The sequence below is a fragment of the Muntiacus reevesi genome, chromosome 10 (genome assembly GCF_963930625.1).
Source record: "Muntiacus reevesi chromosome 10, mMunRee1.1, whole genome shotgun sequence".
Taxonomy (NCBI): Eukaryota; Metazoa; Chordata; class Mammalia; order Artiodactyla; family Cervidae; genus Muntiacus; species Muntiacus reevesi.
Genome location: NC_089258.1, coordinates 31,763,892 through 31,788,651, shown reverse-complemented (window position 1 = coordinate 31,788,651; position 24,760 = coordinate 31,763,892). Strand labels below are relative to the sequence as shown.

The 24,760-nt window shown below is 42.9% G+C and overlaps 1 protein-coding gene across 4 annotated transcripts in view; it reads left to right on the top strand.

Annotated features, from left to right (window-relative positions):
• ECPAS (Ecm29 proteasome adaptor and scaffold) overlaps nt 1-24,760 on the top strand; it is a 111,138-nt gene that overhangs the window by 372 nt on the left and 86,006 nt on the right. Inside the window, exons 1-3 of one of the 4 annotated variants that reach the window (XM_065947648.1) lie at nt 434-564; nt 8,885-8,988; nt 24,439-24,569. In XM_065947648.1, coding sequence (XP_065803720.1) covers nt 8,967-8,988; nt 24,439-24,569 — 153 coding nt within the window. In that variant the 5' untranslated portion in view covers nt 434-564; nt 8,885-8,966. Of the gene's footprint in view, nt 1-214; nt 565-8,884; nt 8,989-24,438; nt 24,570-24,760 lie in introns of those variants that run through there. The other 3 variants (XM_065947650.1, XM_065947647.1, XM_065947651.1) reach the window with 3 other exon arrangements.

The following is a 24,760-nucleotide window of genomic DNA, read 5'->3' as shown; positions in this document are numbered from 1 at the left end:
CCGCGCAGGCCGCCGCGCGCCGGGTCCGCGCGGGGAGCGCACGCGGGGCCGGCTCCCGCGCGCGAGGCGGGCGGCGGCAGGTGGGCAGGACGAGCCGCGAGCGAGCGAGCGAGGGCGGGCAGGCGGGCGCGCGAGGGGCCCGGCGGGGGGGCCGCTGGGAGGATGGCTCAGCTCTTTCTAAATATAAAACCGGCGTGAGTCGGGCGAGCGCGGCGCGGAGCCGCAGAGCCGCCGCGCGGGCCGGGCGCACGGGGGACTCGGCCGACGGACGGCGGCGGCTCCGCAGAGGCGCCGGGCTGCGGGAGCGCCCCAGCCGCGAGCTCGCGGGGGACGGCGAGAGCGACGCGTGCAGCGAGGCGGACGCAGGCGGCGGCGGCGGGCGGGCGGGCCTCGCGGGCGCAGCGCGGCCCACGCCGAGCGACCGGAGGCGGCTCCCGGCCCCCGCCGCACCGCGAGCGGCGAGCCCCCCGCGCCGCCCGTCCGCGCCCTCCCCCTCCGGCCCCTCCCTCCCTCCCCGGCGCAACATGGCTGCGGCCGCCGCCTCCGCCTCCCAGGACGAGCTGAGTAAGTGCCACGGCAACCCTGCGGCCGCGAGCCGGAGCCGGCGCCGCGCCGGGCCGGGGAGTGGGGGGCGGCGGCCGGGGCCGGACGGCAGGGTCGGGTCGCCGGGCGGCACCGGACGGACGGGCGGGCGGCGGCTGCGGCGTGTGGGGGGCTGGGGCGCTCGGGCCTGGTGGGCAGGCGGGCCGCCGCCGCCGCCGCTGGCGTTTGTAGGCCTCAGCTTTGCACCGTCACGTTGCGAAATTGAAACCGGAGCCCCGTGAGGAGCCCGCTGTGTGCGATCCGCCTCGGCTCGGTGTGTCTGGGGGGGAGCCTAGCCCCCTTGCCCGCGGAGGCTGGGCTGGCGGAGCGGCCGCAGCCCAGGGTGGCGGGCTGTGCCCACCGTCCCGTCTGACCCCTCCGTGGACTCCTCCGGTCCTAGCTGTGGGGCGAGTTCTGGAAATAGCGCTTTCGGGGAGGGGGAGAAGGTGCCGTGTTGTGACACTCTGGAAATCAGCGGAAAGGTCAAGAATAGGCGGTGACCCTCAGGTGGAGCAGGAAGGACGGGAGGGCAGCGAGGGTCGCGGCGCTCGCTGCAGGGGAAGCCTCGGGGTGACAGCGCTCTGGGAAAGGAGAGCCAGTGCACACTTGGCCTTAAACGTTGCAGTTTTCCGGGGGACGGCCATCCACGTTCGGGGAGAGCGGTGGTCACCCTGAATCGCAGGCCGCTCCGCCCGCCGCCCGGGTTCGCCTCGGTGCTTTGTGGGAAGTGTAGTTCCCGGGCGCCGCAGGCCCAGGCTGGGGGTCAGAAAAAATCGAATTTTCCTAGGACCTGTAAGATAATTTCTGATTGCGTTTGGGGGTGTTGGGATGCAAAGCTTCAAGTTGAAGTCTTGGGTTTCTCCGTGCTGCCCTTCAGTTTATGATCAAAAACAAGAAAGGTATTGTTTAGGGATGCTGTGAGTTTTAAATGGAATGAAACCTGGGACAGGTGTCGCAAGCCTTGGGAAGTTTCTGTTGTTACAGCCCCCTCTCTCAATTTCCATATGAGAGTAGTGTACACATAATAATTTCTGTTTCTTTGGTCTTTGACTGTTTAAAGCTACTTTAATATGCATGATCTCACTTTTCCCCTCGTAACAGCCTACTAAAGCAGGTAGGTAGAAATTATCCTTGTTTTAAAGAGGAGGCGAGTTTAGAGAGTTAAATCTCCTTGCTGCTTTGACACAAAACTGGTGTAGCAGCAGTGGTGTTTGGTCATTTTGAAGCTGAAATAAAGAATTGGTGTGATCCTGGGTAGGATGCAGAGTCTGGGTAGATAAGGTCTCTTGCGGTGGTTAGAGATAGAAAGATAGTCACAGAGTTGATCGCTTGCCTGTTATTGCCAAGCTGGAGCACCACCAGGCCTTCTGGGGAAGTCAGCTCCCTGATCTTTGTTCTTCCATTTTTTTGTTATTGTGGTAAAATAAATGTACCATGAAATTTACCACCATAACCATTTTTAACTGTACAGGCCAGTGGTCTTAAGGACATTCATATTGTTATGCAACCGTCACCACCATTTACCTTGAGAATACTTTTCATCTTGCAACACTGAAGTTCACTGCTCACTAAATCCCTCCTCCTCCTCCGCCCAGCCTCTGACAACCTCCATTCTACTTTCTGTCTATGATTTTGGCAACTCTAGATATCTCATGTAAGTGGACTCATACAAGATTTGTCTTTTTGTGACTGGCTTATTTCATCTGGCATAATATCCTTAGGGTTCATCCATGCGGTACCATGTGACAGGATTTTCTTCCTTTTTAAGGCTAATATTCCATTGTATGTATATATCATATCTTCTCATCCACTCATCTGTCTGTTGATGGACATGGTGGTATGTTTCATCTGTTGTGATTATTGCTGCTATGAATATGAATGTGCATGTATCTCTTTGAGATTGTGCTTCCAATTCTTTTGTATGTATACCCAGAAGTGGGATTGTTGTATGATATGATAATTCTATTTATAATTTTTTTAGGAACTGCCATCCTGTTTTCCACAGTGGCTATATCATTTTATGTTCCCACCAACAGTAAACAGAGGGCTCCCGTTTTTTTGTAGAACCTTGCCAACACTTGTTATTTTCTGTACTTTTGATAGCAGCTGTCCCTAGGAGTGTGAGGTGGTCTGGCTTTTTAAATTGTTCCACTGCAAGATACCTGAATTCATGTTATACCATTAAACACATTAAACTATTAATTACTAGTTGGAATGGGGAACAAAACTTGAGGACGAATTGGATTTCATTCTTGAGTGGCTGATGCATTTGTATACAGGCAGTGTACTCCTGTACATCGGGTACCTGTTAAGATGTTTGTAGTTCTTCTGGTTAAGGAATTTATTGGCTTTAGCAGCTACTGGAAAAGTTAGGAGGAAGTTATTCCAGTCCTTGCCTTTTCATTGTTCTGTTTGGTCAAATCCCCAGTCATTGACCACAGATGTCTGTTGACTTGGTTTCTATATTTAAGGAGAGATTAAATACTTGGTAGTTGATACCTTAAAATAATTTAACTTGAAATCACAGTCATATATACTGAACATATATATTAGGAACTTAAATCGCTTTCAGTTTCAGAAAGGCTGTAATAAAAGGAGAGATGGCTGTAAAAAAAAAGGAGCTAAGTATATGAATATTTGCTGGCTGTTATTTATGACTAGTAGATGATGTGTGTGCTGTATGCTTAGTTGCTTAGTTGTATCTGACTCTGTGTGACCCCGTGGACTGTAGCCCACCAGGGTCTTCTGTCCATGGCATTTCCCAGGCAGGAATACTGGAGTGGGTTGCTGTTTTCTTCTTCTGGGGGTCTTTCCGACCCGGGGATTGAGCGGCACACCTACTGCATTGGCACTCGGGTTCTTTGCCATCTGAGCCACCAGGAAAGCCCCGGTAGATAATAAAAGCAAACTACTAGATGCCCACATTGTTCCTCCCCCGATGTTTTATTATAAAAATCTTCCCAAACTTACAGAAAAGTTGAAAATGAACCTTCATAGCCCACTACCTAGATTCTACATATGATATTTCACTACTGGCTTTATCACATATCTGTCCATTTTCAAGCCACATTTTTAAATGTTATTTTAATTATTTTATTATTTTTGTTTAAAAAAGGATTGTGGTAAGATACACATATGTAATGAGATTTACCATCTTAACCATTTTTAAGTGTACAGTTCAGTGGCATTAAGTACTCAATCCATCTTATTTTGATGCATTTCAAAGTGAATTGGAGACAACAGTACACTTCAGTATTTCAGCACTAGCATTGATTTAAGGGCTTTGTATATATTGTTTTATTCGTCAATATAATCCTGAGAGGTAGGTAAAGTTATTACTGCTGTTTTATGGCACGGAAAACAGGCATTTTAGATTCCCAAGATCCCATAGCTAGGAAGTGGTAGAGTTGGAGTTGGATCGCAGATGGCCATGGGCATTGGTAACCAGCCTTTAGGCTCTGTACCTCCGTGTGCCGTAGAGCAGCAAGCTGCCCCCTTTTGGGCACCGGGGACCGGTTTTGTGACAGACAGTTTTTCCATGGACTGGAGGTGGGGAGTGGTTTGGGGATGATTCTCATAAGCAAGGAGCAAGCTAAATTCCTTGCCTTGCGCGCACAGTTCACAGTAGGACTTGCACTTCTTTGACAAGCGAATGCTGATCCGACAGAAGGCGGAGCTCAGATGGTAACGTGAGCGATGGGGAGTGGCTGTCAATCCAGAAGAAGCCTGGCTTGCCTGCAGTTCACCTCCTGCTGTGTGGCTGGCTTCCCAATAGGAAACTGGAGGTTGGGGACCCCTGTCGTAGAGTGTTCATGCTGATAAAGAGACGAAGTCAGATGCATTCCTAAATTTCTAGCTACATGTTACTTTAATCAGGTTATCTGACTGCTTTTTAACGCTGCTATGGGCGACCAAAAAAACATGGAAGTTCACTGATGGAATTAAAATACTGTTGAGAAGAAAGAGGAAGAGTACATGTAAAGAGATATGTCAGGAGCAAACTGTATGTGTTGTTACAGATTATGCTAGAGTAATATTAACAGCTTTGGTCCCCAGGTCTGTTATCTTGAGATGTGTAGCTGGTAACACTGCCTTTCTGTAGATTTTAAATCATTGCATTTTACCATTGCACTTGAAGTGATATGCGTGTTAAAAATTTAAATTGAATCTGTAGCTGCTCTCAGTCATGTCTGCTACCACACCCTAGGAGCTCCTGAGGAGGAGAACTGATGGGTAGGCTTGTCTTTTACTCTTCTCTTTCTCTTCTCTTCTCTCCCTTTCTTTTCTGTTTTTCCGAGTAGTGTCATGGAGTGGTATCATGTTTGAAGGTTGCCAAAAGGTAAGCAGGATAATCTTGGTTTGGAATTTGTTAAAATTTTTTATCCTTTCACAAACATCCTGTCATTGTCACTTTGAATCAGGTGATTGTAATAGAACAGCGGTAAAGCTAATGTTTATTGAGAGCTTACTGTTGTGTTCTGATCACTTTGTACATATTAATTGATTGAATCCTTACAACCCTGTGACTTTGGTGCTATTATTGTCTGGTGGAGCTGTCCTCAAAGTACAGAGCTGGGGCTTGAACTCAGATTCTTTGATTGAGAGTTTATGTTAATCCCATGCTGCTGCTGTGCTACTGTCTCTGAAAGGGAAAATACAGTTTATAAGAAGATCAGCATGGTTCTTTTCCCGATGTCTTGCTAAGCCTCCAGAAGAAACCTCTTATAGTGTATAAAATGTTATAAGATTCTGATGTTCATTGAATAGGACATAATAGATTTTGGGGGGAGATGCTGAAACAGAGAATGATTATTTCTGACTGTTAAAGGCAGTTCTGAAATCTAGTTTGTAAATTACTTAAGATCACAGTCTGTAGTTTTCTTTCTTTATATTTAGGGTAATGTAACTGTTTGGAATGGGATGAAATTCAGTGCAAGGCATGTGGACTAGTTTTTCTTCTAATATTATTCTCTGCCAGTGCATCGAAATGTTGACATTGTAGTTATATTTTAGCAGTGGGTAGGGAGATTTCTGACTGAGGGGAGGGAGCGTTTGAGACTTTTCACCTGGTCAGCTGTTCAATGGTTTCCTATTTTGGGCTGTATAATTCTAAGGCATCCTTAGAACCTGATCTTCACTGGGGTAAAGGCAACTCAGGAAGGAGCAGCAGCCTGGACTCTCAAACACATTGATGCTACTCAACTTGACCCCTTGACACAGCCACCTAAGTGTTCAAGTGTTGGCTAGATAGTCATCATGTCATGTGTCTTCTGGGAGAGTCTCTGCCAGCGCCGGGCATCCTGGTGGCTCTTCTAGGGAATGAGGCGGGGAGGCTGTACGTGTAGCCGTGTAGGTGAGCATGAGTCTGAGAGCACGCTGTAACAGCCCCCGAGAGGTGGCTGTTTTCATGGCAGCCATGCATGCAGCTGAGCTGAGCTGTGTAAACAGGCTAAATCAAGCCTGTACCATCTCCGTTTTGGTTACTTAGCCAAAAAGGAAGGTTAGAATGGAAAATAGCGATGGTATTTCTGCTTTTTATAATGTGTCGCTTTTCACTTCTACCTCATCTTGTTTCAAATGCTGCTTGCAGTAACTTGTAATATTTCATAAGGGCCAGTGTAGGCGAGAATAATTGGCGCTGGGGCATTTGCCTTTGTCCAGAAGATAGACGTTAAAACTGCAGGCACTGCCATGTGCTCAGGTGGTTTGATCCAAGTTGCTGGTCTCTGGTTTCAGTCCTGGCCAGTCTCTGCTGTGATGCTGCTGTCTTACATGCCTTATTTTCCCCACACATTTTCCAGTTCGATAAGCAGACTTTAAAAATGGAGTGACTAGTTTATGGTCCTGGCCCCACAGAGCTTATCATTCAGTGTAGTTTTTTTTTGTTAGTTTCTCAGTCATGTCTGGCTCTGTGACACCATGGATTGTAGCCTGTCAGGTTCCTCTGCCTGGAATTCTCCAGGCAAATATACTGGAGTGGGTGGCTGTTCCCTTCAGGGGATCTTCCTGACCCAGGGATCAAACCCTGGACTCCTACATTGCAGGCAGAGTCTATACCATCCGAGCCACTAGGGAAACCCCAGTGTAGAGGCAGGTTTATATATAAATGTAAATAACTGATTGGAAGTATGATATGAAAAATGTCAAAAAAAAAATGAAAAGAAGAAAACTGTCTAACACAATTCTTTAGAAATGTCAAGGAGTGAGAAATAGTAGTCCTGGTTAACGGAACATTACTTGAGCTAAGACAGAGAGATTGAAAAATATGTATTTTTAGGGAAAGTTCAAGTGAGTCTGATATACGATGGCTGCATGAAGTTCTGGGAAAGGAGTTAAAGATTGGAGTTAAGAGACTTGACCCTTTCTGCCTTTTACAATTTGAGATCTTGAGCAAATTGCACTACATTACTAAGTCTCCCTTTCTTTCCCATAAGAAATTCAGTGTTGTTAGGCTTAATATACATGTTAATGCACTGTACAGACCGTTAAATTCTATATAAATTATTATTCTTGGTGAGGGATGGTGGTAGGAAAAGCTGGGAAGATAGGTTGGGACTAGCTTGCATAGGAATGCCAGCACAACTAGTCTGAACTTTCTTCTGTAGACAGTAGAGGATCATCAAAGGCTTTTAAGCAGGGATGTAAGATGAGTAGATCCTTTTATAAGTTTAACAGGTGGCAGTGATGTTAACATTGATTGCAAGGGTCCAGAGACCAAGAGCAGCAAGACTAAAAGGAAGGTAGATATTACAGTAGCCAAGTTAGCAGAAGCTTGAGGTCTGAACTGGGATAGTGGAAGTGGATTCGACAGGTAATATAATCTAAAATCCTGAAAATAGGGAGAAACTATTGGCTGAATAGTAGGGAGTTATTCATTGGAGGAGTTAGAGGTGATTCCAAGAATCTACCTGAGAGATTACAGGGAGAGAGAGGGTAACCTCTAGACAGATTTCGGGAGGTAAGAGCAGAGATAAGAGAGAACAGGTTTGTGTTCAAGAAATGGTAAATCATTTGTTGAATGCATGGGTTAAATTATTGAGGCACCCATGTTGAGTTGTCTAGGGAGGCTGTTTCGAATAGTGACTAAAAGCTCTAGCCTTGAAGTCAGAACGAGTTTTGAATCCTGGCCTTGGCACATTTTATTTTTTTGAATATTTATTTGGTTGTGTCAGGTCTTAGTTGTGGCTTGCAAGCTTCTCTCTACTAGCGATGCACAGGCTTGGTTGGCCTGCAGCAGGCGGGATCTCAGTTCCCAAACCAGGGATCCAACCCGCACACCCTCCATTGGAAGGCAGATTCTTAACCACCGGACCACCGGGGAAATCCCTGCCACTTTTAAGTTTTAATGTCAAAGGACCTCACTTTTGGGCCTGGATTTCTCATTTGTAAAATGGGATAACAGAGCTCTTTTACAGGGTTGTTCTAAGAGTGGAAAGAGATGATACATGCTAAGGACTTTGGTGTAGTGCTGGGCACATAAATTGCAGGTGTGTGGGAACTTTGATTCTGAGGCTTGGGAGAATGCGGGGTGATGTGGATAGACTGTCCAGAAGACAGCTGTCTGGGAGCTCTGCATAGATAAGGATGAGAGGAAGTCAGGAAGAGCCAGGGAAGGGGATCAAAAGTGTCAAAAGAGGACAGAGGTTTCCCAGGGTAAAGACTATGAGCCATTTGCCTTCTCAGCTGTTGTAATGTGTTAATAACATGGGTGCCCATCCGCTAATGCTCTTAGAAAAGTATGGTATAAGTCAGACACTTTGTTCTAATTTTAATGTAAAGTTTTCTATGTTTATGACATATATGTGCACGCACAATATGTATGTTTATTGGAGCTTTTTAGCCTTCAGTGAAAAACTACCAGTATGTGTGTGTGTGTGTATATATATAGAATATATAAAGTATTAGCATATTACTTCTACACACTCAATTTTTCTTTAACTTAGCATACTTGATTTACAATGTTGTGTCTGGTGTATAGCGAAGTGCTTGTTATACATATTTATTCCTTTTCATGTTATTTTACATTGCGGTTTATTACAGGATATTGACTATAGTTCCCTGTCCCATACAGTAGGACCTTATTTCTACACACCAAATTTTATTTATGGACATGTTCCTTACTATTTCTCCAATTTGGTAATGACTATAACTTACCCCCTTATTCTGAATTTGCAAAAGCAGAGCATGCATCAAATTAGGAGATCTTAGCATAAAAATGAAAATTGCTTATTTTGTTCTTTTAAATGGTAGCTATAAATATAAATCTTTTAATTGTTTTTTTTTCTGGTGTTCTAAATAATAGATTCTTTATACAATTGCATATGTACGAGTGGATGAACATACCATTGGTGATCCAGAGGATTTTTGTCAAGACTGGATAAACCATGTATCACATTGATTGTAGAGGTTAGTAGATTTAGTTCCTTAGGATGTGTGCATTTTTTGTAGTAGCATTTAAAAATGCATAAATTATCAAGTAGCTTTCCCCCATAAGATCTTCATGGGTTTTTCTCCTCTGACTGTCCTGAGAGAACCAGTGAAGTTCATGATAGTTTTTATTTATGTGAAGTTTCTATTCTCTGTCATCACATAAACATTAACATTTAAAAAATTAGCAAGAAAAAGACAAAACTTAAAGGTGTTACTTAGCAGTGTGTGCAAGGAAAAGGATGTGGGTGTTAGTTCACAAGTAGTATTGTGTACCACAGCCGAAAAAAGTATGTGCTCCAGACGTGTCATCAGGGGTTTAATTGTTTTATTTATGAAAAGAGGTATTGAGAAAGGCATCATCATGGTAATTGGGTGTTCCTAATTCTGCCAATTTGACATGTACTGTGATGGAAAAGCCATTAATTCTACTTCATTCTGAGGCTGAACAAGAATGTGGTGTCAGGTTCACTCTTGGGTGACATTGGATAGTCCTGTGATTGAAACTCTAAATTCAGATTGTAATTCTCTGATATTATGATTTCAATATCCATGAGTACCTGAGATATTGTAGCTTCAGTCCAAAGGTACATTTTGTTGCTATCTTTCAACTGAACTACCGGATTCCTCTTCGCCCAGTTCATTCTACTGTTTCTTGGCATGTTCGTTGCTGCTAATGGTGTATGATGCCTTAATTCATTTAGGTGGAATTTTGAGTGATGGAATGAATGGAATATTTTATAAACCGAAGTTCAACTTTAGAGTAAACTTGAGTTTATTTTTGCTATTTCACATATTTTTGTTCCATAACAGAGAAGTGGAAAACTGAAATGTTGGGGAAAGGGTTTAGGAGAGAAATGAGGACATTATTTGCACCTAGATTCTTTCTTCGAACTTTTGGGCCTAAATGGATAGATGTATTAATTACAATAGACTGAAGGCAAGCAGGTCAAACCACAAATGCTGGGATTTAAATAATGACTTAAATAAAAAGCTTTCCAGAGTTTACACATCCAAGTGAGCATTGTCTTAAGTAATTAACTGCTTTGGGCGGATCTTAGCCAGCACACGTTTGACTTTTGTGCAGTCTGACCTCTTGCATAGTATGTATCATCTCCTTTAAGCCGACTTTCATAATCTGAACTAATCTTTCTGCTCATCAGTTTACTAACACTGATTTCTGACTGGGCCTCTGCCCGCGACTGTCTCTGGGGGAAAGGGCCTCTCTGGGGGTTGGGAGTGTTTGTGGGCCTCAGTACATCTGGGGTTTGGCGCACGTTCATTGAATCTAGGGTGCAGGTAAGCCCTGCTGTTTCTTCACTTGACCCAGACCTGCCAGGCTGACTGATTTCTTCCACCCCACCCACCCTCTTTGTGTGTGGTGTTGCAGGGGTTGGTCAGGGGGCAGTGAGGGGCTGCGTGTGTGAGCAGGGAGGGCATAGCATTGCTCTGGGCTATCATGGCTTGGTAGTGGGCTTAACGTAGCCTGAAATACACAGATGGCTAGGACTTCTGCAGTAGCTGAAGAAGAAAGGCCCCTTTTCGCTTCTTTCCCTGGAAAGACTAGTCACTAGTGCATCCCGATGCAGGGCTTTCCACGTGGGAGTATCTGCTTGGGCCCTGGGGGTGTTTAAGACTGGTGGGTTGGGGAAGAGGAAGATGGCTTCTCTGATTGCCTTGGTTCTGGGGTGAAGGCGTCTCAGCAGGGACTTTGTCAGCTGGAACCTCCTGCTCAGGACATCATTGCCTGAGGAGGTTCTTATCTACTGCCAGCTGGGTTCTTGGGCTGCCCTGGCTGGAGGGAGGCGACTGCCACAGGCACCTTGGTGGATTATCTCCTTCTGGGAATGGATTCCACACACCCCCCCTCGCCCGTCTTACTGTATTTGTATTTACTGCTAGACTCCTCGACATTTTCCTTTTAATGCATTTGTGTTTAATGAGTTCCTTAAAAAAGAAAAGTGGGAAATGGGGACAAGCCTGTCTTTAAAAACATAGAATGACATCACAGTTCTAAGCATTAATTCCCAAAGAAGTATCCTACTGACCTCATTTAGATTTTGCTAAGTGTTAGAGTGACATTTGGTGAACCAGAATGGTATATAGAAGTCAATAGATGTGAGCTTGCTCAGTCGTGGCCGACTGTTTGCGATCCCATGGACTGCAGCCCACTGCAGGCAGTCCATGGACTTTTTCAGGCAAGAGTGCTGGAGTGGGTTGTTATTTCTTTCTCCAGAGGATCTTCCTGACCCAGGAATCAAACCCAGGTCTCCCACATTGCAGGCAGATGTTTTAGCATCTGAGCCACCAGAGAATTTCAATAGATGATGTGGACTGTAACTACCAGTTAGTATTTGGTTAGATTTTTAAATTCTGGTAGATTGATCTACCAGAAGAGATTGAGTATTACATACAAAATCTATATTCCAGCTAGGGCGTCCTTATTCTTTGTAGTTTTAGCCTTTATCTCCTAATTGCAGAGATTGTCAAAGTCCAGAGGGACCCGCCACACTACCCCCCTGCACTCTATCATATCTGAATTTTGTGAATTTCTTAGTTTAATTTAACTTAATGCTTTTCTTAGCTTCCAGGCCCTATTTCTGAAAAAAGGTGTTTTGGTTCCACCCTTGTCAGTTTGGACATGAAACTCATGTGTCTCACTGATGATACACACACACACACAGAGGCACAGACACATACACACCCTTGTCAGTTTGGACATGAAACCTACGTGTTTCACTGGTGACACCCACACACACACAGGTACACACAGACACACACAGGTACACACAGACACATACACACACTCCTCTTTCCCCAAGCATTTCAGGAATTCACTTAGCTGTAGAGCAGCTCTTAACTCTTAGATGTAGTGAGTCATGGGGAAGGGCCTTGACTTTCTGCCCTTTCCTGGTCTGTCCTCCCCTTCCATCTTTCTTTTTTTCTTCTATCCTTCTCTTTGTGATAACTACTGTACCCCTCCTTATTTGGAGCAGAACAGATCTGTCACCTTCAAACCTTCTGGATTTCTTTCCACCTCTTCTTTTTTTAAAAAAGCCTTAAGCACTTGTCATGATATTAAAAACATACAATCTCTTTCCCAAGAGATTCTGATGTCATGTGTTATGAATTGCTACCAATCCCCTCCTTTCCTTTACTGCAGATGTATCAACCTAAATAGCTTTTCCAATGCATGAGGAATTAATATTGCATACACCCAACAGGTATTTGAGCAGCTTCTTTCTGTGAGGCACTTAGTTAAATGCTGAGATACCAAGAGGCTAAGTCACAGTGTTTCAGCCTGCAGAGTTCTGGAGACGGATGAACCAATGAGTACTGTCGTATGGAAGCACACCTCACAGAACTGTATGGTCTTGGGAAGGAAGATTGGCAAAATGTACAGCAAAAGATAACAAGTGCCAGGGGAGATGGAGAAAAGGGCTTTGAGAGTTTGTTGAGCCAGAATGGGATGTGTACGTGTGAAGCATGTAGTATTTGAGCTGGACCTCAAATGGAGAAGAGCTGGGTATGCGGAGATGGAGAGATGGTCAGGAGAGGTTGGGAGAGTATTCCTGTGTGAGGGGCTTGGTCGATAAAAAGAGTTGGGCAGAAAGAACACGTGGCACACCTAAGCAGCTCTTGGAGTGTGGATGGCTGGTGGGGAGTAATGTGATGCATGGTCGAGAAGGTCCTTTGTGGCTGGACTGGTCCACTCTTAGGAAGGACTTCCTGTCTCCTTTGAGATTCACCCCAGGCATATGCTACTTGTTCTAGCTGCTACTTATTTTTTTAATGTCCTTTTTTCCCTAAGATTTTTTTTTTTTTTTTGGATGCAGACCATTTTTAAAGTCTTTTAATCTGTTACAATATTGAACCCGCCTCCCCTGCAGTGGAAGGCGAGGTCTTAACCACTGGACCACTAGGGAAGTCCCTTTTAATGTACTTTATCAGAAGTAGATCTGTTTTTTTTCCCTCTTGGCAAAGACCGTCCATTTGCGTTTGGACCCAGTGGTAAGGTGAATTTCCCCGAGGGCTTCTCTGGTGACTCAGTCAGTGAAGAATCCATCTGCAATGCGGCAGGCCTGGGTTTGATTCCTGGGTTGGGAAGATCCCCTGGAGAAGGGAAAGGCTACCCACTCCAGTATCCTGGCCTGGAGAAGAATTCCATGGACTGTATAGTCTGTGGGGTCTCAAAGAGTCAGACACCGCTGAGCAACTTTCACTTACTTATCGGGTGATAAGATGGTGTAAGCATAAATGGGATATTTACTAGAAGGAGTCAGGGAGTCTTGTGGATATAAGAGGGGCTCTCAGGAGGGGTTTGGAACTAGGAATTAAAGGTCATCTAGTTCTTCCAGCTTGTCTGTGCACCTGAGGAAGAGATGAATGAGTCAGGGGCCATTCCTGTCACACTGGCTTGGGTCAGAGTACAGAGTCATGTTGTACACAGTTGTCTAGCAAGGCTTAGCGTCATCCCCGCCCGCTTTCTCCGCCTCAGCCTTGCTGTAATTTAGCATATCAGAAGGAGCATTGGGTTTGCAGTTGGACCAGGAGTTTGAATCCTAGCCCTGCCACTTCCTCCCTTTGTAAACTTGGTCAACATTCTCAATGAATTCTAGGCTCTGTTTCCTCATCTGTAAGTTGAAACGAATATTACCTACTTCAGTAAATGGTATTAATACTTTAGAGGGAGGTAACTGTGTTCTGTTGTGCCCTTGGATGTTAAAGGCCTTGGTTCAACTTGTGCCTCTGTGTCATTAGCTTTGACCTTTGCCAAGTCAGGCAGGATCCTGAGCCCATTTTTTGTCTACCAATGAAGACAATAGCCGCTCACCTCACGGGGTTTTTCTGAGGCTAAACAGCCACGTAAAACTACTTTTTGACTGTAATATATTCACATATATGTGAAGCAGAAGAAATTGAATACTTTTAGGGAGTCTGTCTGTTTCCTTGTGAAATTATTCTATTATAGTCAGTGTATTTCAGTGGTAACTTGACAGATCTTTCTCAAAATATCCAGTAGTGTTGGATTATTAATTGATTAATGATGCTGTGAACAGTGGTCCACGTATTCTCAACTTTCCCTTTCAATCTGAGCTTCCACTTCAGCCTTCTCAACCTTATTTATAATTTAAAATTTGCTTTCACATTCAGAAAAAAAAAATAATGTTGTTTATAGAGAATTTTAAACAAATATAAAGAAATCTGAAACCTGTCCCCCTGGAATAACCATTTTTCTCTTCTTAAGTCACACAAATAATTCATGCTCATGAAATACTGATAAATTAGTAATGACATAGAATTAAACCAGCAAGCCAGAAAAGAATCCTCTGAAATTCCACCACATAGAGATAACTACTACCTTAAATATAGTCTTGCCCTGGTCCTTTTGACAGTAATGCTTTTCTTGCATACTTTCTAAGGAATGTTTTGATGTGCAAGTTGTCATGAAGAGGTGATTCATCTAAGGAAAGTGAGTTTATTGCTTTTTCTTCTCTCTTTCTCATTTTTTAAAAATACTTTTTCCTTAAGTGACGAGATGAGTGAAGGCCACCTTTTATAATTCTATTAGAAAATAGCGTTTTTTCCCTGACTCAGAGGCCAAAGTTATATTTTATGGAGAGATAGAAGAATGAGTGATTTATCTAGACAGTTTTATTTCTCAAGGATAATGATATATTTTCAGAAGTGTCCATGACTAATGGTAGATAACAGTGAAATGAAGCCCTTAAACTTTTCCTGGTTATTTCTTCCTTGAGGGTTAGGAGGAAGAAAGATCCTTTCTTTCCCTTTAGCTGGAGAAATTAAAGATAGGTGAATAATAAGAATCAGAGAATTACTTAATGAAAAGTGAATGAATATATTTATTCTCAGTAGATTTTTTTCCTTACATGAACGTTATAACTGATATAAGCTAAACTGAAAATTGTTTATTTGGGGATTTAAGAATCTCAGTGTTTCTGATATGTTTCCTCTGATACTAAGTGGTTTTTTAAAGACTTTTTTAAGGACAGTTTTAGGTTTACAGCAAGACTGACAGGAAGGCACAGAGGTTTCCCATATGCCCTTGACCTGTGCACAAGGATGGAGCTACACTGACATTTCATAATTACCCCTCTTCTGAAGTTTACACCGTGGTTGACTCTTGGTGTTGTGTGTTCAGTGGGTTTGGACAGATGTATAATGGTACGTATCCATCGTTGTGATATCACAGAGTATTTTCACTGCTCTCCAATCCTCTGTGCTTCTCATGTTCATTCCTCCTTCCCTCTTCCTTCCCTGGCAGCTGCTGGTCTTTTTACTGTCTCTTTTTGCAGAACGTCGTATGGTTAGAATCATAGTGTGAAGCGTTTTCAGATCGCTTCTTTCACTTAGTAATATGCCTTTAAGGTTCTTCCATGTTTTTCATGGTTTGACAGCTCATTTTTGTTTAGTGTTGAGTAATATTTCATTGTCTGTGTGTACCAGTTTATTCATTCACTTGCTGAAGGACCTCTTGGTTGCTTCCAAGCGTTGGCAGTGAGGCTGAGTGAATAAAGCTGCTGTCAACATCCGTGTGCAGGTTTCTCTGTGGACACATGTTTTCAACTCCTTTGGGTAAACACCAGGGAAGGCAGTTGGCGGATTGTATGGTTAGAGTGTTTAGTTTCCCAAAGTGGCTGTGTCAGTTTGCATTTCTAACAGTAAATGTTCTTATTTTTGTTCTCTCATATTCTTTTAAGGCTCCTTTCAAGTTTTAAAATTCTGTAGTTTAAATTTCTTAGCCTTGAAACATGGATTTTTTTTTAAAAAATTTGCTCTGTATGTTATTTTTCCTGAAAGAAATATATTTTTCCTGAAGAATATTTGAAAAGTACATGAAAATATAAAGAAAAATTACTGATACATTTTCTTTTTATATAGTATCATAAAACAATTATTATGATATGTATGTATATTATTTTTTAACATAATGAAATATTTCAAGTATGAAGAAAAATATATAGAATAATCTTAGAAACAGTTACGTCCCCACTCATCTTTGTCAGATCTGTACATTTTTTGCTCTTAGCTTCAGGTCTTTTATTTTTTAATAAGACTAAACATTACTGATAAGATTCAAACTCCCTGTGTTACCCCATACGAATTTTCCTTTTTTTTTTCCTTTTTTGCCCCTCTCCTCTTCCCTTCCCTTCCCTTCTCTTTTACCTGGGGCTTGTCATTCCTGTGCAATGTATATCATAAGTGATACACACACACTCACACACACTTAAAAACTTGACATAAGTGGAATTACAGTGTACATATCCTGTAATTTGCTTGCTTTGTTTGATCTTAGTTTTTAAGATATTGTTATGTTGGTCCATGTGACATGTGACTCTTGCGTATTTTCATTGTTGTGTGAGCCTGCCACATTTTCTTTATCTATTTTCCTGTTAACTGACATTTAGGTTGTTTCTGTTCTTTCTTTGATTTACTGACCCCGTGGCAATGAACAGTTTCTCTCTCTTTTAAAAGTTTTTATGTATGTCTTTATTTTTGGCTGTGCTGGGCGCTTGCTGGGCTTTCTCTGGCTGTGGCCGGCGGGGCGTGTCTCTTGTTGCGGTGCGCCGGCCTCATTGCAGTGGCTTCTCTCGTGGCAGAGCATGGGCTCTCGGCATGCAGGCTTCAGTCTTTGTGGCCCAGCACGTGAAGCCTTCCTGCACCGGGGAGCCAGCCCGTGTCATGTGGCCTGCCTTGGCAGGTGGATTCCTAGCCACTGACCCCGGGGAAGCCCCGGAGCAGTTTCTTGGAGGTGTCCTGGTGCTTGTCTCTCCCTGGGAGTTTTCTCCAGGACAGTGATACGCAGGGTGTGGTCTGAGACCAGGGGAGTTGTGTCTTACAAATAGGGCACTCGTGGCAGGATGTAAATCAACTGTCACTGTTATTTTATTTAACATGTCTTATGCTGGTAAGACTTTCCCAGTGAAGGAAGAAGTGTTCCTTCTCTCTTAGAGGGCTGGTGGGCTAGTTTGAGTAGCCCTGCTCTAGAGTATATTCCCCCGGAGTAGGGTTGCCGGGTTGAAGGGATGTGCCTGTTGAGCTGCAGTGGAGACTGCTTAGCTAGAGACTTGTTGCTCGGAGATTGCATCAGTGTACACCGCATGAGCGGTGAGCCTCAGTTCCTCTTGGTTGGTTTCCAGTCCTTGCCAACATTGGAAGATTTTTTCTAATGTGAAGTGAAAGTTGCTTAGTCGTGTCTGACTCTTTGCAACCCCATGGACTATACAGTTCATGGAATTCTCCAGGCCAGAATCCTGGAGTGGGTGCCTTTCCCTTCTCCAGGGGATTTTCCCAACCCAGGGATGGAACCCAGGTCTCCCTCATTGAAGGCAGATTCTTTACCAGCTGAACCATAAGGGAAGCCCATTTTTCTAATGTAAAAGGTGTGAAATTGTATCTCATTATTGTGTTAATTTTGCGTATTCCTGATCAGTGTGATTGAGCATCTTTTTATGTGTTGTTAAATATATGACTCTCGTCTCTGAATTGCCTGCTTATATTCTTTGTCCATTTAAAAAGTTTGAATTAATTTGCTTTTCCTTGATTTGTAGGAGCTTTTAAAGTATGTTCTGTGCTCAAGTTCTTTTCATTTAAAAGCACTGTACCTATTTATAGCTTATTCTTTTACTTTATGGTGTGTTCTATGATATTTTAAAATCTTAACCTGTTAGCCTTTGGTGCTTTGTACTTGAACGTTAGCATTCCCTTTTCAGTTTTCTCTTAAAAGCTTTAAAATCTTGCTCCTTACACTTGTATCATTTATTTACCTGCATGGAGTTTTTAAATTTTTCGTTTTTAATACAGGCAAGCAAATTTTTCCAGTTCTTCCTGACTAGTCCATTTTTTCTTTGCTTCATTCTTATGACCTCATACCAGTTTTCTTCCTGTTTTTGTGTGGTGCCTGTCCTTCCGTTTCTCAGACTCTCCTTCTTCCATCCTTAAATGCTCTTGTCGTGAGCAGTCCGTCCCAGGCCTTTTTTTTTTTTTTTTCCTCCTGCAGATACCATACATGTGTGCTAAGCATGGACACCAGCCTCACCTCTTTCTTGTCTACTCTGTACCCATGCCCACCAAGCTCTGGCACACAGTAGGGTTTCGATTCATGCTGGAATGAGTGTGTGAGTGAATGAGTGAGCTAGACAGGGAGCCTGCTTCACGGGGTGAAAGTAGCAGGGTGCTGGGCCTGGGAGGAGGAGGGAATCTGGAGGAGCAGGCAGGAGGAGGTCACTTATAGGTTGACACGTATGGTCTTAGCTTCTTATTCATAGTAACGAGCTTTCTCTGGTGTTGTTTTCTGACCTTTGAATTTGTACATTTTCCCATTGTCATGGATTCCACCTGATTCTGGCAAATTCTTATGACCTTCTGGTGATTCTCTCAAACAGGGCTCCTTGTAGAAGATGCGGTGTATGGGGATCCTGCCCAGTAAAGTACAGGTTACCGTGGTAGACATTTGCATGGGTGGTGGTTGTTCAGTTGCTCAGCCGTGTCTGATTCTGTGACCCCCGTGGACTGCAGCATGCCAGGCTTCCCTGTCCTTCACCATCTCCTGGAGTTTGATCAAACTCATGTCCATCGAGTTGGTGATGCCATCCAACCAGCTCATCCTCTGTTGCCCCCTTCTTCTCCTCGTAGGTAGGCAAAGGTTTTTAGACTGAACGTCAAAGACCCTGTTCTAGTTCATACATGGCTGTAATTACCTCTGTGATCTTAGGTGACCTTAAAATTCACGGTGCTTTTGAGTGTTCAACAGTCTTTGAGTCTTCTCCAAGTCGAGTAGAAACCTTTCTTTGTGCAAGTTTCAAAACAAATTTTTCTTCTTGACTTGGGCAGTAGTTACATAGGTGTTTATAATAACTCATTAAATTACACTTACATCTTGCACATATTTCTAAATGTTTTGTTTTACAATGAAGGAGATTTTAAAAACCCACGAAAGACAAAAAAAAAGGGCTTCTTTACATCCCTCATGAGCCAAAAAAAATTCAAGTTGTATTAAAGACGTGGATATAGAAAGGGAAATCGTAAGAGCTAGAAGAAAACACAGATAAGTGTGTGTGTGTGTGTCGGAGTTGCCAGGACCACCCCCAGGCCCCGTGACTTGCCTGGGATTCACAGGACTACACACTTACTTGGACTCATGGTTAATACTTATTACCATGAAAGGATAAAAAGCAGCAGTCTGGAGGAAGCCAGGTGCATGCTTCTGAGAGTCCTCTCCCAGTCGAGGCACGTGGGACATGAGTAATTTTTCAGCAGTGAGTTAGGACAACTCACGCAAGTTATGACAACACGTGTGAAGTGCTGTCTGCAGGGAAGGTTCATTAGAGACTCGTTACTGAAGGCTTTTATTTGGTGCTCTTCACATTGGCACCTTCTGCCTAACACATTGCAGAATTCCAGATTCTCGGGAGGAAAGCATGTGTTGAGCATACAGCATATTGTTTGCACAAACAGTTCAGACACCGGGAGTCAGTCTTCATCAGCCCTGTGGCAGTGGTGGGAGCCCTCCTGAAACCCAAGCTTTCCCGTGGCGGCCAAGGACTGGCCTCGACTGACAAAACCGTGTAAGGACCGCAGTCTCAGGCCCGCTGTGTTAACTCTTTCCTGTAGAATATAGTATTTTTATAATCTTAGAGTTAAAAAGGCATTTCTAAGCATGGCTAGAGAGTCAGAAGCCATAAAATGAAGGGACGGTACATTGATATTTGAAAAACTTAGCTACGACAAGAAAAAAGTCACTAGGCATACTGGGAAAAAAGCATTTTAATGTATGGGGGAACAGGCAGAAATTTTTTCAATATTATATAAAAGCTTTTAGAACTTAGTAGGTCAAAAGAATAAGGAAATTCACTGAAGAAGATATTTCAAATGACCAATAAATATTTGAAAAGACACTTTACCTCAGTAGTAACATATATATGAAACAATAGTGTGGTTCTTTCTCATCTATCATATTCAACTAAGATGGATTACTTACAATCTTGGTAAGATTGATTAGATTACTCAGTAGAGGCGAGAATATAGGGAAATTGGTATTTACATGTACTGCTAGTGGTATAAGAGATCATAACCTTTGGAAGGGCATTTTTCCAGAATCTCTTAAACTTGACACTCCTACACTTTGCCCCAGTAGTCCCATTTCTAGGGTTTTAGCTTACAGAAACCCACCCAAGTGCACAGGTACACAGGATAAAGATGTTCTCTGGAGTATTGTGTGTGGTACTGTAAATCTGGTAATAGCACGCATAGTTGAGTAAATCACACCACTTCTAAAGTTGCTGTTATCAACTTGATCTTTCTTTAGTGCCTGAACTGGACTGATGGAAAGATACTTCAAATTTTATACATATCTCAAGTTTTTTTTTTTCTAGTGTAATTCTTTTGATATTAAAACCTGACCTGAATGGATGTGAGGTTCTTTATAATTGACTATCCCACATAGTAAGACATATCCATCTGTCTTACTGCAGAAATCTGAATGTATCTAATTATAGGAACTGCCCTAGAACACACAATGTGGTTAGGGTTATTTGAAATACAAAGCATATATGCTTTATTTTAATTAAGAAATCTGAAAAGTCCTGAAACATGCATTACTCCGTGTGTTTGTGTTAATTAAAAGGAAAAAAAGGCAAATTGTAAAATAGTAGATGTTATATTCCAGTTTTTAGGTTAAAGTAATATTAGTGTATGAACAGGAAAAGATAGTAGTTCAGAATATATTCCCCACATTGGACAGTGGTGATCTGAGGGTATGGTGATGTCTTTAACTTACTCCTAAGTGAAATTAACTCACTTTGGGTTTGAATAAGAGGAATAACATCACCTTTGATGGAACTTGCTCTTGACTCTAGAATAATGTCTGTCATACCTCGGATGCTTTGGTGATGACCGGGAGGATCCCAATTCCTACAGCTGAACACTAAGTCCTTGCAAAGGGTGAACTTGAATGTTAGATTCCTCTTGACTTTTCGGAGCGTTCGGTTACACTTCTTGTTTCTGAATGGACACGTCTGGGGTTAGAGGCCTGATGCGGGCTGTCACTCCCGGGGCTCAGCGTCCAGGGTTGAGGGGAAAGGCACAGGTTCTCCTCCTCTTGTGCCTCTGACAACAGGACTCAGCCACCATCCTGTTGCCAAATGTTTTCCCCTGTTTTTGTTGACGTTGTAGGCTGAAAAGGTCAGTGGTCGATTATATCTGCATTTTTATTTGCTTTCCTTTTCATCAAGTTGAACACGATTGATGGTGGTTTATTGAAAGTACTGCTGTTACTCAGAATGATGCAGCAGCGTGACCCTGACCTCCTCAAAGGGTGTAGAGGCGCTGGCTGTTCCTGAAGAGCGCTCGACTTCTCCGACAAGGACCCCCATGTGATGTCCAGTGCCTCTCTTTCCTTTCCCACATTCCCATCAACAGCACTTTTCCTGTGTTGGGATGTTATCTTTTCCTTTCTAGTGAGGGAGAAACTGCTGGGCATACAGAAAGTGAAAGTGAAGTTGCTCAGTCGTGTCCGGCTCTTTGCGACCGCATGGACTGTAGCCTACCAGGCTTCTCCGTCCATGGGATTTTCCAGGCAAGGATACTGGAGTGAGTTGCCATTTCCTTCTCTAGGAGATCTTCCCGACCCAGGGATCGAACCCGGGTCTCCCGCATTGTAGACAGACGCTTTATCATCTGAGCCACCAGGAAGTCTCTTGGGCATACAGAAGCCAGCACCTGACTGATTGTATGAAAAATGAAAGGGACCAGATGTCACTTGATTTTTTTTTTTTTTAAGCCTTTGGCACAGATTCTGCAGATCAGTTTCTTATGAAGAATCTAGCTCTGCCTTCTTCTGCAGAACAATTCTAAGTTTCTGTAGCTAAAATCTGTAATTTCCACTGCCTAAGATCTTTGAGGCGCTGAGGCAGGGCAGAGAAACCTGACCTCTGACTTCCACATTGAATCCATTGTCTTTAAGAGCTACTTTTATAGTAGTGTTTCAGCTACTAGCAAACAGAAGCATTCGGCCTGCTAACCTCAGAGTCAGCATCCGCACCTCTCCCCCATTCCTTCCTTTACTGTTTTAAAAGCTGAACTTGAGACTTTATTTGAATGTCACCAGTTTTTCCACTAACGTCCTCTTTCTGTTCTGGGATCCAGTCCAGGTTGCCACACTGCATTTAGCTGTCACGTCTCCCCAGACTCCTCTGGTCTGTGACAGTTTCTTAGTCTTTCTGTTTCACGATCTTGAAAATCTTGGGCAGTACTGGCCATGTGTCCTGTGAGATGTATTTTGACTTGGTGTTGTTGGTTTGTTTGTGTTATCCCATGTCTAGATAGAGGTCATGAGTTTTCGGAAGGAATACCCCAGACGTGAAACGCCCTTCTCGTCACATTTGGGAGCCTGGTACCCACCATGGCATCACCTGGTTAAAATAGTGTTTATCCAGTTGTACCACTGTGAAGTTAACGTCTTCCTCATTCTCTCTTCTATTCTTTGGAAGCAATTCGCTAAATCTAGTCTACCCTGCAGGGGTGATGGATAGAGGCAGGAATTAAGGTCTGTCTCCTGTAGGGGGAAGTATCTACACATATATTCATTGAAATTCTGTAAGAAAGACTTATCTCCTTTCCTCCATGCATTTAACCGTTCAATCATTTATTTATATCACTGGGTCATGTAGATTTCTTTTATACTTTGGGTTAGAATCCAATACTGTGTTATTAGTTCCTCAGTTTGTTCCAGCCTTGTCTGTGATGGAGCTCTTTCAGGGTGGCTCCAGCATCCTTCTGCCCCATTCCTTTCTGCAGGTTGCTTCAGGTCCACCTGTTTGTTCTCCACCCTGGCCCTGGAGTCGGGCTCCTTTGCCTGGAGAATGGTTTTAAAAACTAAGGTCTGGGCACTGGGGGTGCGTGTGGCTACTAGATTGTGCCAGGTTGTTGTTGCCTCTAGGCTCCCCATGGAGATACATGTCTACATATCTATATCTATGTTTCTGTATCTTTATGTGTGTGTGTGCATGTATATAGATATAGATCTTTCTCTGAAAATTATTATGGAAGTTTCAAGTATACACTAAAGCACAAACTTTCAGTATCTATCCCATAGCTTACACAGTTATCAACTAATGACCGATCTTGGTGTCATTTGTATGGCTTCTCCCTATAGCTCACCCCAGCACCCCCAATTATTTATTTATTTTAAAATGAAGACCTGACTGAAGCCATGACTATTTTTATTTATTTTTACTTTTTGAAATAATTATATATATTTAAGGTGTACAGCATGATAACTTGATACACATATACATAATGAAATGAATAGTTCCGTTAAGCCAATTAAAATATCTTTCTCACAGTTGCCTTCTATTTTTGGTGAGGTGAACATCTGAAATTTACTCTTTCAGCAGATTTCCAGTACATCCTCAATTATTTGATGTAAATCTAAGTTGCTATGTTATTTCACTTGTAGATATTTCAGTCTTTATCTCTGGAAGGAAAGAACTCTTTTAAATTTTTAAAATAAATTTTAAAGTTGAGGTATAGTAGATACAGTAGAAAGTATGAAAGTGTAGAGCTTGTGACTTTTTATAGTATCTATCTTTGTAATCACCACTCAGAATGTGAGATGCAGGACATTTTCAGCCCCTCAGAAGGCTCCCTAATCACTACTGATCATTTTTATAAGACCCTCTAAAAAATAAACATAACCACAATACAACATCTAAAAAATGAACACTAATTAACAAAAGTCAAATATCCAGTCATTTGCCATTGGTAAATTCCCCTTTTACCTCTTCCCTCCCCTGCAGTGTATTGATTGAACAGATGGAAACTTTGTGTTGGTTATTTATCCTGTAGTTGATCACAGACTGGGTTTTGCTGAAAGCATCCCTATGGTGTTAAGATGTTTCTTCCTCAGTGGCTTTCTTGGTGGAAATTTATCTTTCACAGTCTGTTTGGCTAATTCCAGTAGTAGTGGGCAGTGATTCTGTCTTTGCAGAAATTTCATCAGTAAGATGGTTTCACCAAAGACCAGATCACTGGTATCTGATTAAAGTTCTCTTTCCTGGCTCTCTTATCTAAAAGATTTCTTAAAAACCTTTGTATCTTTTCTGGTATCCACATCCTTTAGAAACACTGAATAGTTTTGTGAGTAGCAGAGAAATTTAGCTTTGTTTTCTTCCCTTCTAGAGGTTAAATGACCTCTAGGTCAGGACAGTTCTAAGACAGTATAATTAGCTAGTAAACCTTTTTAGTGTTGTTTCACAGTGGGGCCAAAATCATCCGTATACAGGGCTAGCTATGGTTAAAGTTCTGACGGAAGGATCTGCATATAGAAAAAAGGATTAGGCAAGAAAAGTGATTAGTCTTGGTCCTGTTTGATTTGCTAAGTTCTCCTTTTTTCTTTTTATGTTATAGATCAGCTTGAACGAGTCTTTTTACGACTTGGACATGCTGAAACAGATGAGCAGTTACAGAATATCATATCTAAATTCCTTCCTCCTGTTTTGCTCAAGCTATCCAGCACCCAAGAAGGCGTGCGCAAAAAGGTAAGTGTGCTGGGGCTGTTGCGGGGGGATTAAATGGGGAATACATGGATGTATTTTATGAAGTGAGTTTTCTGTTTCCATTATCGAAATCTAGCTTCCTGAACCCAGTTAAGGCCTTTCACAAATGGACAGTAAGTCCATAACCTCCTTCCATGATTTCAGAGTACCTTTGGAATGCTTAGCACAGCTAC